The sequence below is a fragment of the Aquarana catesbeiana genome, linkage group LG03 (assembly GCF_042186555.1).
Source record: "Aquarana catesbeiana isolate 2022-GZ linkage group LG03, ASM4218655v1, whole genome shotgun sequence".
Lineage (NCBI taxonomy): Eukaryota > Metazoa > Chordata > Amphibia > Anura > Ranidae > Aquarana > Aquarana catesbeiana.
Genome location: NC_133326.1, coordinates 63,280,930 through 63,294,195, shown reverse-complemented (window position 1 = coordinate 63,294,195; position 13,266 = coordinate 63,280,930). Strand labels below are relative to the sequence as shown.

Genomic DNA, 13,266 nt, shown 5'->3' with positions numbered 1-13,266 from the left:
TAATTGGCAAGTTTACATGTGATAAGCTGTGATTGGACCCATATGATTGGATAATGTGTTAAAGGGGAGCTGTGTTTGGCCCTTTACCTCAATCTGTGAACAGCGGTCACAGACCACGCTCGGATGGGGAGTTCACGTGGGAGGTGTGTTCTGGGAGGACGTCCGTGGATGCCCTCCCAAAACAAGAGAGACGCGATGTAGCTGTCTTTCAGCTATGGCATGGTATTGAGGTAGTTAATCAATTTTTCATTCTTTCTTGCCCCTCAGTGCTACTGATCTCCTCCAGCCTCTTTGCGGCTACTTTCTATGTACATGTATGCACTTTAGAAATAAATACAAGCCATTTCTCGTTGTTTCTTCATGGGGATAACAGTGTACTGTGAAAGCACAGGAGAACAACTGGGAGAAATCCTATAACAAGGTCTTTCAGCGAATGATTACCAGCTATTCTCTGAATAAAGCTACAGATGAAAAAAAAAACATTTAAATGACTTTTGAAATAACAAGGAGGCTAAATCCTTTGTGAGATTTTACAGATTTGGCTTACATATATTTAACAATCTCTGATGGTACGCTCAGCCTTAGCAAGGCCAATTTATCTAACGAAAAACACACACAGGCGTCATCAAGGCCTTGTGTCCCGTCCACCACCCGCACAACTTCAGGCACTTTTTAAAAAAGGGACCTGATAAGTCAAATATATTCCAAATGTGCTGTGGGTCAGAGATTGCAGACACAGTGCGGCTTCTCAGTGATGGTCTGTTCAGCCCCTGATCAGTGGAGATTGCTTATAGTGGGCATGAGGAAAACAACACGCTTCCCCATTTAATGCCTGTGTGAACCTTTCATAAAGATTGAACTCTAATGCCCCGTAGACACGGGGACGGATTTTCTGACGGAAAATGTTCGATGGGAGCTTGTTGTCAGAAATTCCGACCGTGTGTAAGCTCCATCGAACATTTTCCATCGGAATTTCCGTCACACAAAATTTGAGATCTGGATCTCAAATTTTCCGACAACAAAATCCAGTGTCGTAAATTCCGATCGTGTGTACACAATTCCGACGCACAAAGTTCAACGCGTGCTCGGAATCAAGCAGAAGAGCTGCACTGGCTATTGAACTTAATTTTTCTCGGCTTGTCGTGTTGTATGTCACCGCGTTCTTTACGTTCGGAATTTTGTGTGACTGTGTGTATGCAAGACAAGTTTGAGCCAACATCCGTCGGAAGAAATCCATGGATTTTGTTGTCGGAATGTCTGATCGTGCGTACGGGGCATAAGGCTGGGTTCACACAGGAACACACAGCAGCTCACAGCAGGGGTCCAGTGGGTCCCAATTCCCCTGCTTCAGGTACGATTTTTGGCTGAATTCGGACCTGAAACGAACCAGAAGACGTACAGGACCCCTGTGCAATTCGCACCAGAGCCGCTCCGGACATGTGAACCGGCTCCTTAGAGAGCTGATCACAATCTCCTTACATGTGAATTGGATGCGGGGAAACCTGCATTCAATTCACACTAGTGTGAACCCAGCCTAAATGTGATATACATAAAACACATTAGCATCAAAGCTGCAGAAGTTGTTTTACATGCATTAACTTTTTTCTCCCTAAAGTTCCTGATCAAAATGTCCAATTTGCAAAAAATAAATATTGCATTAGTGTTAAATTGACATTTTTCTACAAGAAATTATTATTTAACTGTTGAAAACCTTGTTATCCCAAGGATCAGTTTTTTGTCTTGTGAATCAATATTTTACCACCACCTTAAATGGCTCCATATTCTGCTCCCCCAATAAACACCTCCATTCACTAAAAATAAAAATTAATTACTGCGCATAACTAAAGAGCTTTAACTTTTAACTTTAACAATTAGACAAGGAAAAATACAGATATATGCAGCGCTAAAAATGAAATCCTAAAAATATGCTTAACGATATTCTCCTCTTCCCAAGAGGGAATAGATTCAGTTCCTCTAATCTTTCCTCATAGCTGAGCTCCTCCATGCCTCTTATTAGCTTGGTTGCTCTTCTCTGCATTTCTCCAGTTCCCTGATATCCTTTTTGAGAAATGGTGTCCAAAACTGAACTGCATATTCCAGATGAGATCTTACTAATGATTTGTACAGGGGCATAATGATATCTCAGGAGTCCATACCTCTCTTAATACAAGAAAGGACTTTGCTCGCTTTGGAAACCGCAGCTTGGCATTCACAATCCTTAAAGTCACAATCCTACACACCTGTGTTCCATTGCTCAGTTCCAGGAGGACTGCAATCTGTATTTTCTCTGACAAAGCTCCACAAAGGTAAAACCAGAGACATTCCACAAAAATCTGATGGGAAGCCCATAATAATGGACATTATCGTGTACATTTACTACAAAGGACTCTTGTGGCATTCCATGTCCTTTATGAAAGATTTGGCAGAATCTGAAAATTAAGAATTACCTGGGAGGAAACACGGGACAGGAGACACGGAAGAGCTGGTACCACATGGGTGAAGCAGCATACTGCACCATGAGGAGTTGCTTTCTTCTCTTTATTTAATATATGAACCTGCGGATCCATCACATGTTGAGACTGTACGAGATCCAGCTATCTGTTACCTGAGTAGAGTCGTGATATTATGGATATATTATGCCTGTTTGACCTCCTATAATCTATTGGTCCACTGCAGGGCCGATCCTAGGGTCACAGGCGCCTGGGTGCAGAAATATTTCTGGCGCCCTCACAGGGGCGTGGTCATTTTTAGTAACTCCTCCCCTTTACAAAAATTTCTATGGCAACAACTCAACCACAGAGATGCTCCACCACAAAGTCTTCATTACCCAGGGATCCTTACAGGTACAATAAACAAAATACAGGAAGAGAAGCAAGAGTACTTTATTGGGACCTGGAGGGGGGCCTCTCTGATGGAGACAGAGAGCGCTTCTGTTAGAGAGTCTGTTAGAAAGAGCCCCCAGAAATACTACAGACGTGATACAGGAGATGATCAGAGACTGCAGACATAGTACAGGAGATGATCAGAGACTGCAGACATAGTACACTAGATGATCAGAGACTGCAGACATAGTACAGGAGATGATCAGAGACTGCAGACATAATACAGGAGATGATCAGAGACTGCAGACATAGTATAGGAGATGGTCAGAGACTGCAGACATAGTACAGGAGATGATCAGAGACTGCAGACATAGTACACTAGATGATCAGAGACCGCATACATAGTACAGGAGATGGTCAGAGACTGTAGACATGGTACAGGAGATAGTCAGAGACTGCAGACATGGTACAGTAGATGGTCAGAGACTGCAGACATGGTACAGGAGATGGTCAGAGACTGCAGACATAATACAGGAGATGGTCAGAGACTGCAGACATGGTACAGGAGATGGTCAGAGACTGCAGACATAGTACAGGAGATGGTCAGAGACTGCAGACATAGTACACTAGATGATCAGAGACTGCAGACATAGTACACTAGATGATCAGAGACTGCAGACATAGTACAGGAGATGATCAGAGACTGCAGACATAGTACAGGAGATGATCAGAGACTGCAGACATAGTACGGGAGATGATCAGAGACTGCAGACATAGTACACTAGATGATCAGAGACTGCAGACATACTACAGGAGATGATCAGAGACTGCAGACATAGTACAGGAGATGATCAGAGACTGCAGACATAGTACACTAGATGATCAGAGACTGCAGACATAGTACAGGAGATGATCAGAGACTGCAGACATAATACAGGAGATGATCAGAGACTGCAGACATAGTATAGGAGATGGTCAGAGACTGCAGACATAGTACAGGAGATGATCAGAGACTGCAGACATAGTACACTAGATGATCAGAGACCGCATACATAGTACAGGAGATGGTCAGAGACTGTAGACATGGTACAGGAGATAGTCAGAGACTGCAGACATGGTACAGTAGATGGTCAGAGACTGCAGACATGGTACAGGAGATGGTCAGAGACTGCAGACATAATACAGGAGATGGTCAGAGACTGCAGACATGGTACAGGAGATGGTCAGAGACTGCAGACATAGTACAGGAGATGGTCAGAGACTGCAGACATAGTACACTAGATGATCAGAGACTGCAGACATAGTACACTAGATGATCAGAGACTGCAGACATAGTACAGGAGATGATCAGAGACTGCAGACATAGTACAGGAGATGATCAGAGACTGCAGACATAGTACGGGAGATGATCAGAGACTGCAGACATAGTACACTAGATGATCAGAGACTGCAGACATACTACAGGAGATGATCAGAGACTGCAGACATAGTACAGGAGATGATCAGAGACTGCAGACATAGTACGGGAGATGATCAGAGACTGCAGACATAGTACAGGAGATGATCAGCGACTGCAGACATAGTACAGGAGATGATCAGAGACTGCAGACATAGTACGGGAGATGATCAGAGACTGCAGACATAGTACAGGAGATGATCAGAGACTGCAGACATAGTACAGGAGATGGTCAGAGACTGCAGACATAGTACAGGAGATGGTCAGAGACTGCAGACATAGTACAGGAGAGGGTCAGAGACTGCAGACATAGTACAGGAGATGGTCAGAGACTGCAGACATAGTACAGGAGATGATCAGAGACTGCAGACATAGTACAGGAGATGATCAGAGACTGCAGACATAGTACAGAAGATGATCAGAGACTGCAGACATAGTACAGGAGATGATCAGAGACTGCAGACATAGTACAGGAGATGATCAGAGACTGCAGACATATTACAGGAGATGATCAGAGACTGCAGACATAGTACAGGAGATGATCAGAGACTGCAGACATATTACAGGAGATGATCAGAGACTGCTGACATAGTACAGGAGATGGTCAGAGACTGCAGACATGGTACAGGAGATTGTCAGACACTGCAGACATAGTACAGGAGATGATCAGAGACTGTAGACATAATACAGGAGATGATCAGAGACCACATACATAGTACAGGAGATGGTCAGAGACTGCAGACATAGTACAGGTGATGGTCAGAGACTGCAGACATAGTACAGGAGATGATCAGAGACTGCAGACATAGTACAGGAGATGATCAGAGACTGCAGACATATTACAGGAGATGATCAGAGACTGCAGACATGGTACAGGAGATGGTCAGAGACTGCAGACATGGTACAGGAGATGATCAGAGACTGCAGACATAGTACAGGAGAGGATCAGAGACTGCAGACATAGTACAGGAGATGGTCAGAGACTGCAGACATAATAAAGGAGATGGTCCGAGACTACAGACATAGTACAGGAGATGGTCATAGACTGCAGACATGATATGGAAGACGGTTAGAGACTGCAGATATAATACAGGAGATGATCAGAGACTGCAGACATACTACAGGAGATGATCCGAGACTGCAGACTAAGGATGATCTCCGGCGTGTTCGCAAGCTGCATGTGCAGAGCCCGCCAGGGAGTCGGCAATGCGCTGCGCTAATCACAAGCAGTGAGACATTTCCCGATCTTTGCAGCCGCACATTGGGAAATGTCTCACTGTTTGTGATTAGCGCTGTGCAGTGCCGAGTTCCTGGCGGGCTCTGCACATGCAGCTTGCGAACACGTCGGAGCTCATCCTTACTGCCGACATAGTACAGGAGATGGTCCATTAGACCCCTTTCACACTGGAGGCGTTTTTCAAGTGCTTTAGTGTTAAAAATAGCACCTGGAAAAAGCCTTATCTGCAATCCCAGTGTGAGAGCCCGAATGCTTTCACACTGGAGCAGAGCACTGGCACGACGTCCAAAAAATTCCTGCAAGTTGCTTCTTTGAGGCGCTTTAGGAGCAGTGTATACACCGCTCCTAAAGCGCCCTTGCTCATTGAAATCAATGGGCAGTGCCTGCAAAGTGCCTCCGCAGCTGCGCCTTTGAACCCTTCAGTGGGGCTTAAATGTACCTCTAAAGGGATGGTAAAGCGCCACTAAAAGTAGCAGCGCATTACCGCCGATGCCCCTGCACTGTCAGTGTGAAAGGGCTCTTAGTACATCTCATTAAACATCACATCTGTAGATGGACTACTTAGGTGCAGGAAGAGACAGGGGCTGTGTATCCTATTGTAATCTATCATGCCATAAAACATCTCCTAGCAGGGGCAGCCCAGAGCACATATAAAGGTGTGCAGGGGATGCCATTCCTACACACAGCACACTGACTCACCTCAGTTCTCTCTCCATGCAATAGCGATGGGAGGGGGAGGCATTCCAACTGGAGTTGGTAGAGACAGTGCGGGATCCCAGTGTGAGGAATTCATTCCTGCACATCAGCAGCCACTGACTAGAACACTCGTGTCAGGAAGAGGAGCGCCCCTCCCCTGAGCACTGCCAGGCTGGACAGCTGCCCTACGCTCACACTGGAGTTCTGGACAGACACTCACAAGGAGAGAAGGAGGGAGGGGAGAACTCTGGCTCTTCGGCGCCCCCACCTCTGCAGGCGCCTGGGTGCAAAGCACCCTTCGCACCCTGGGTAGGATCGGCCCTGGTCCACTGTTTGCAGTAAGAGGCCCGGTGTGTTGGTGTTCGGTGGAGGATATCTCGATTCACCCTAGTTTGTCCTGTATACACCGTGGGTGATTCCAATTTTTCTGCACATGGACTCTTTATGCAAAATTACAGTGGACTTTTTAGTTACATATTTTTATGCTTTCATTTTTAGCACTACATATACTGTACCTGTATTTTGCCTTCATTCACTGTTGACAGGCAGAAGCTAGCAATATTTTTTTATAAAGATTTTTTTATGCGATTCACCATTAAACAGTTCTTATAGAGGAGGCCCCTTACAGGTTCTTATGGAGGCCCCTTACAGGACTTTGAAGGTATGCTCTGGTAACTGGCACCAAGCCATCAGTAGCAGATCTTTTGAGATCTAGCGGCATCCCCTTGATGGATGAGGGCTGTTTTGGAAGCAAAATAGGGATGTACTCAATATTAGTGGATGGTCCTATAGTTATGGTTGATAGGTGTATAGTGCTACTGGTAAAGAACACAAGGTGTTCAGGAACAGCATGAGTTGGGTGAAGCCATGGACCCCATATTTTTTCAAAAGGCTGAGGTTTACTTTTGAGCTTGTATATCAGTTTGAATAGTTGCAGGATAGTGATATACAGTAACTTGTCCCCATTCTGACTAGGATGGAGAGGATTTTTGTGATGGAGAAAGATGGCAAGGAGTATCATCTTTCTAGCATAAAAATACAGTATACATACCAAAGTATTTGATGTACTGTACATTGTATACTGAGGTTTATAGGTCATCCTGTACACCAAGAAGGCAATTCTTTAGGGTATGGACATAGGGAGAACTAAAGCTAGCTCAATAAAGGTGTTAATCTTTGAAAATAATTGTTGTATATATATGCGTATGCGTATTCGGCACAGGGATCACGTGCCTTCCTCTGGGGGATCTCATTGGATGGGCGTTCTGAGTGTATTTTATATGCTGACGGCGGCCATTTTGCCTAGGACCGCCGACAGCTCTAGTGTTGGGCTACACCTGTGATCAACGAATGGCTTAAAAAAACAATAATGGATTATCCAGCAACCTATGGAGCTGTGATGGCGGCCATTTTACCTAGGTCCGCCGACGACTCTAGTGATGGGCTGCATCACTACCATTATTGGTGCAGAACACCTCTGATTTTCACATTTAATGTTAAATGTGAAAATCAGAGGTGTTCTGTCACATTAGCAACCATGTAAGGTCAGCAGGTTTGCTGTTGCTTTTAAAATCTAACATCTAACATCTAAACAGTCTGTCCGATCTACAAATACTGTATTTATGCATATAAGCTTGGTTTTGTGTTGAAAATAGCTTTTAAATCTAAAACTCCGGTGGGTGTAACAAGATTTGTGTGTTTTTTTTGTTTTGTTTTTTTTTGCTGATCCGAAAATGATCCGATCCGTGACTCTGATCCGAGGATCGATCCAATCCGTGAGTTTTTTGATCCTTTGCACCCCTAGTGTGTACAGTATCTCACAAAAGTGAATACACCCCTCAAATTTTTGTAAATATTTTATTATATCTTTCCATGTGACACTGAAGAAATTACACTTTGCTACAATGTAAAGTAGTGAGTGTACAGCTTGTATAACAGTGTAAATTTGCTGTCCGCTCAAAATAACTCAACACACAGCCATTAATGTCTAAAGCGCTGGCAACAAAAGTGAGTACACCGCTAAGTGAGTACACCCCTAAGTGAAAATGTCCAAATTGGGCCCAATTAGCCATTTTCCCTCCCCGGTGTCATGTGACTTGTTATTGTTACAAGGTGTCAGGTGTGAATGGGGAGCAGGTGTATTAAATTTGAGGTTATCGCTCACACTCTCTCATACTAGTCACTGGAAGCTCAACATGGCACCTCGTGGCTAAGAACCCTCTGAGTATCTGAAAAAAATATAAGTTGCTCTACATAAAGGTGGCCTAGGCTATGAAAAGATTGCCAAGACCCTGAAACTGAGCTGCAGCACGGTGGCCAAGACCATACAGCGGTTTGACAGGACAGGTTTTACTCAGAACAGGCCTCGCCATGGTCAACCAAAGAAGTTGAGTGCATGTGCTCAGCGTCATATCCAGAGGTTGTCTTTGGGAAATAGACGTATGAGTGCTGCCAGCATTGCTGCAGAGGTTGAAGGGGTGGGGGGTCAGCTTGTCAGTGCTCAGACCATACGCCGCACACTGCATCAAATTGGTCTGCATGGCTGTTGTCTCAGAAGGAAGCCTCATCTAATCATGATGCACAAGAAAGCCTGCAAACAGTTTGCTGAAGACAAGCAGACTAAGGACTTACTGGAACCACGTCCTGGGGTCTGATGAGACCAAGATAAACTAATTTGCTTCAGATGGTGTCAAGCGTGTGTGGCGGCAACCAGGTGAGCGTAACAAAGACAAGTGTGTCTTGCCTACAGTCAAGCATGGTGGTGGGAGTGTCATAGTCTGGGGCTGCATGAGTGCTGCTGGCACTGGGGAGCTACAGTTCATTGAGGGAATCATGAATGCCAACATGTACTGTGACATGATGAAGCAGAGCATGATCCCCTCCTTTCGGAGACTGGGCAGCAGGGCAGTATTCCAATATGATAACGACCCCAAACACACCTCCAAGACGACCTCTGCCTTGCTAAAGAAGCTGAGGGTAAAGGTGATGGACTGGCCAAGCATGTCTCCAGACCTAAACCCTATTGAGCATTTGTGGGGCATCCTCAAATGGAAGGTGGAGGAGCGCATGATCTCTAACATCCACCAGCTCCATTATGTCGTCATGGAGGAGTGGAAGAGAACTCCAGTGGCAACCTGTGAAGCTCTGAGGAAATCCATGCCCAAGAGGGTTAAGGCAGTGCTGGAAAATAATGGTGGCCACACAAAATATTGACACTGCGGGCCCAATTTGGACATTTTCACTTAGGGGTGAACTCACTTTTGATGGCAGTGGTTTAGACATTAATGGCTGTGTGTTGAGTTATTTTGAAGGGACAGCAAATTTACACTGTTATACAAGCTGTACACTCACTACTTTACATTGTAGCAAAGTGTCATTTCTTCAGTGTTGTCACATGAAAAGATATAATAAAATATTTACAAAAATGTGAGGGGTGTACTCACTTTTGTGAGATACTGTACATTGTCCTCCATATACACACACCACAAGCAGCCAGATCATCCACAAGGCAACCCTAATCCGGTTCCTAGGGCCCAGTAGATGTCAAGGGGTCCCTTTTACATTCATGCTCTTGCACTAAACTAGCAGGATACAGCAAACTGGTCCTAGCTCTGCACCTGCCTCTAAATTCACAAGGATGTACTTACATTCAGCTTGTGTCTGATGGGGCCATACCAGTACAGACAGTGCAAATGGGGCACTTTGTGCAATCAACATCAATGCTAGTCAGAGGTGGGAGGCCAAAGCTAATAACTTGCCTAGGGCCCCTTCTGCCTTAATCTGTCTCTGTTCGAGGGTAAAAGCTTTATAGACCAGGCCAAAGATGAGGAAAGGGGGGTGGGGGAGGAAGAAAGGAAGCAAACTACCCAGCCATAAGTCAGGAGGGAGAACAAAGTTATCTTTTTTGTGTATATTCCACCTAGATCACACATACAGTAGCTAAGGCAGCTACAATGGCAATCATTTTACAGGCAAGTTTCTTGGCATAATAAACAAATATAGGTACCCTGTGCTACTCTACTCAACACCACTATATCAAATAAAAAAAAAAAAAAAACACAGCTACCACGTGTTATCACCACACTGTCAAATGCAATATATATTATATCCAATGGTGAAGCGCTTTCTCTAAACCTTAATAATAGTGCTTAAATAGTGATAGCATTGCGCTCCAGTCAGCTTTCTCAAAGGTTCCAAAGGAGCCTTTGAGAAATCTGATTAGTTCGCAATGCATGAGGCAGTGGCATCATCACACTGGGCAGGATTTGCACACCACCATTGAGATATCAATTTGAGTTTATTTTATGCCTGTGGGTATTTAATAAAAGTAAGTGCAATTTATATGTTAAGAGATCAGAACATTTTTAGCAGTCTACACTATTGGGTTCTCTTTTTTGCTTCCTCCCATATTCCATCCATCTGGCAACCTGTCTTATTGCTGAGCCTGAATAGAAAGACTGGAGCTGACAGTTATTAGGAAAGTGCAACTGATCCTAATATACTAGTGGGGTCCCCTACATTAGGTGAGAGGACACCCAAGACGTGTGGTGAAGGGCTTTGTGGGTGTGGAGTGAAGTGAAAAAAAGGTCAGATATCACCTGTGAGAAGAGTTCATAAATCGTGCACCGCTTATATACAGAGTGGATGGTGTACGGGGCACTATATTGGGAATATATGTTGCTTGGACTTTTTTACGAATTTGGAATTCGCACATTGATCATGGATCGGATGGGACTTTATATTTCCGTTTATGTGAATCACATTTTTCCTGGTTTATATTTGTATTTAGTTTATATGATTTATATTGATTTAATCATATTATTATGAGTTGTCACAGAGAGTTCTTTATATAATTTATAATTATCACTATTTAAGCACTATTAATAAGGTTTTCGAGGAAGTGCTTCACCATTGGCTATAATAATATAAATTTCTTGGCATAATAATATTAGTAACATTCAGCTGCATGCTCTAAATCTCTTAGAATCCAGTATAGTCAATGTTAAATATGTTAAGTTACCTCTATAGATGGGTTATGAATGACAGATGGCTGATTGTAGATCTTGACTGCAGCCCAAAGTGGAAGGCACAAATATGGAAAGTTTAGGAGAAATGTCGAACAAATTCGTGTCCCATATTTCCCTGTGGAACAGAAACGCCTGTTTATGTTTAAGTTGTACTGCAATACATTTGTGAAGTGATTGTAATGACATGAATCCCAGGGCTTTGCTATATGTAGTGTGATCATGTGCAAGTATTACATAGATGGTGTGGAGTCGGACAAACACTCGCAGGGATGTGTTACCAATCAGTTTGTGTTAACTGCAAGGAACTGCAGCAGGGCAATCTCTGCCTGTGACAGTATTGTGTTCCTATAGAACACAAATTACTGGGCACCAGTTCTGTTATATGGAAGAAACAGGAATGAGAAACATGCGCTGCTTGTGGGGCCATTTTTAAGCGTACCTGTTAATTTGCTCAGCTTAGGAAAAACGCAGGTTCACATTTAAGCCAGGAAATTATGATTTTGCCCTTGGAGTCCCAAACTAAAAGAAAAAAAACATTGGGTGATCCAGCTCAGTAGCAGCTGCTGGAACAATTGACCTTTTAGTTCAATTCAAACTAAATTATTAGATAAGGGTCCATATCTTATTCAGGACCTAAAGCGGTTGTATTGTCCTCTTGGTCATTTTTACCTACAGGTAAACCTATAATAAGACTTACTTGTAGGTAAAATGAATTTCTTCTAAACCTGCACGGTTTAGAAGATATTCACCCTGCATGCAGCCGTGGATGGAACTTCATTGTGGCTCCGGCCACTCACAGCGCCGGAGCCTGCGAACCCGGAAAGAAACGCAGAGGGAACATGTCAGCCCCCTCAGCGGTGACCGGGTGAGCTGCGGGAGCCTCGTTCTAAGGCAAGTATTTCATAATGTGCTAGTATGCGACGCATACTAAAACATTATGCTATTGTATTGCAGGTTTCTTTGTTTTCGTTTTTTTTTTCGGCAGTTTACTACTGCTTTAAAAGGGATAGTCTAAGATCTAAAATCATTAATTATTTACAGAAAAGTTAATTGAGACAATGCATTAATGCCAATGGCTGCAAGCGCTGAATAATGTGTTCTGGTGGGGGAGGGGGGTAGTCCCCCTGTCAAAACACAAAGGCACAATGAGGGAGATCACAGCACCAGCATTGCTTTTGTTGGTACAGCAATCTGTCGGGTTGTTTTTTTTCTCATTCAGCCCGCTGGATTGAAGGAAAAGAAAAAAAAACTTGACGTGTGTACCAGGTCTAAGGGACTCCTGGAACTGTCAGCAAGACGTGATAAGCAAAATCTGTCCTTATTCTTCTAGCAGTTCAGTTGCAGGTATACAGACCCAGCACGGGTCAGCTGTAAATACACAGTATACTCTTCCACCAACATAATGCACAGATTATGCAGGCATTGCACCAATGAGGACCTGACTGGATTATAATGGCAGGTGGGATCGACGTCTGGAACTTTTTTCTATACAGTACTATACTGACAGCAACCTGCATTGTCAGTGGCTGTGCGCTTCCCTTAATAGGTGATCGGAAATCCGGCCTTTTTTGAGTTCACACAGTCATGATGTGTTAACACACATTGTGCTGTGCAGCAGTTTCAGCTGCATGACAGTAAGTATGGGGCCTTTGTGTTGCACAATTATATAAAGTTTGATTGCCTATTATGTACCTGTGATACTTACCAGCAATGCTTCCAGGAACAAAGACAACCATGCTCATTATAATAGATCCAATCCAATAAAGGCCAATTGTCCTGTAATTCTGGCTGTAGAAGAAAATGGCAATAAACATTAAAGTAATTGTTAAGGGAATTTTTTAAAATAACAAAACACCTCTATGCATATGTGCTCTGTGCAATGTGTTTTTTTTTTTTTTTTTTTTATTGTATGTGTGTGTCTTCTTGCCTCTTGCAGCATAATTAGAAATCACCCCATACAAACATTATCCTTAGATAGTAGTTCCTATGTAGGTACTGTGGGAGAGCGTTGCCCTGCCAGGGTCTAGA

General features: G+C 43.7%; 1 protein-coding gene across 2 annotated transcripts in view; it reads right to left on the bottom strand.

The window, feature by feature from the left end:
* Positions 1-13,266, bottom strand: part of TM6SF1 (transmembrane 6 superfamily member 1) — a 136,565-nt gene that overhangs the window by 34,013 nt on the left and 89,286 nt on the right. For both annotated transcript variants that reach the window (XM_073618620.1, XM_073618619.1), the window contains exons 5-6: positions 12,944-13,026; positions 11,232-11,353 (exon numbers count right to left, since the gene is read on the bottom strand). In XM_073618620.1, the coding sequence (XP_073474721.1) occupies positions 11,232-11,353; positions 12,944-13,026 (205 nt within the window). The remainder of the gene's footprint in view (positions 1-11,231; positions 11,354-12,943; positions 13,027-13,266) is intronic.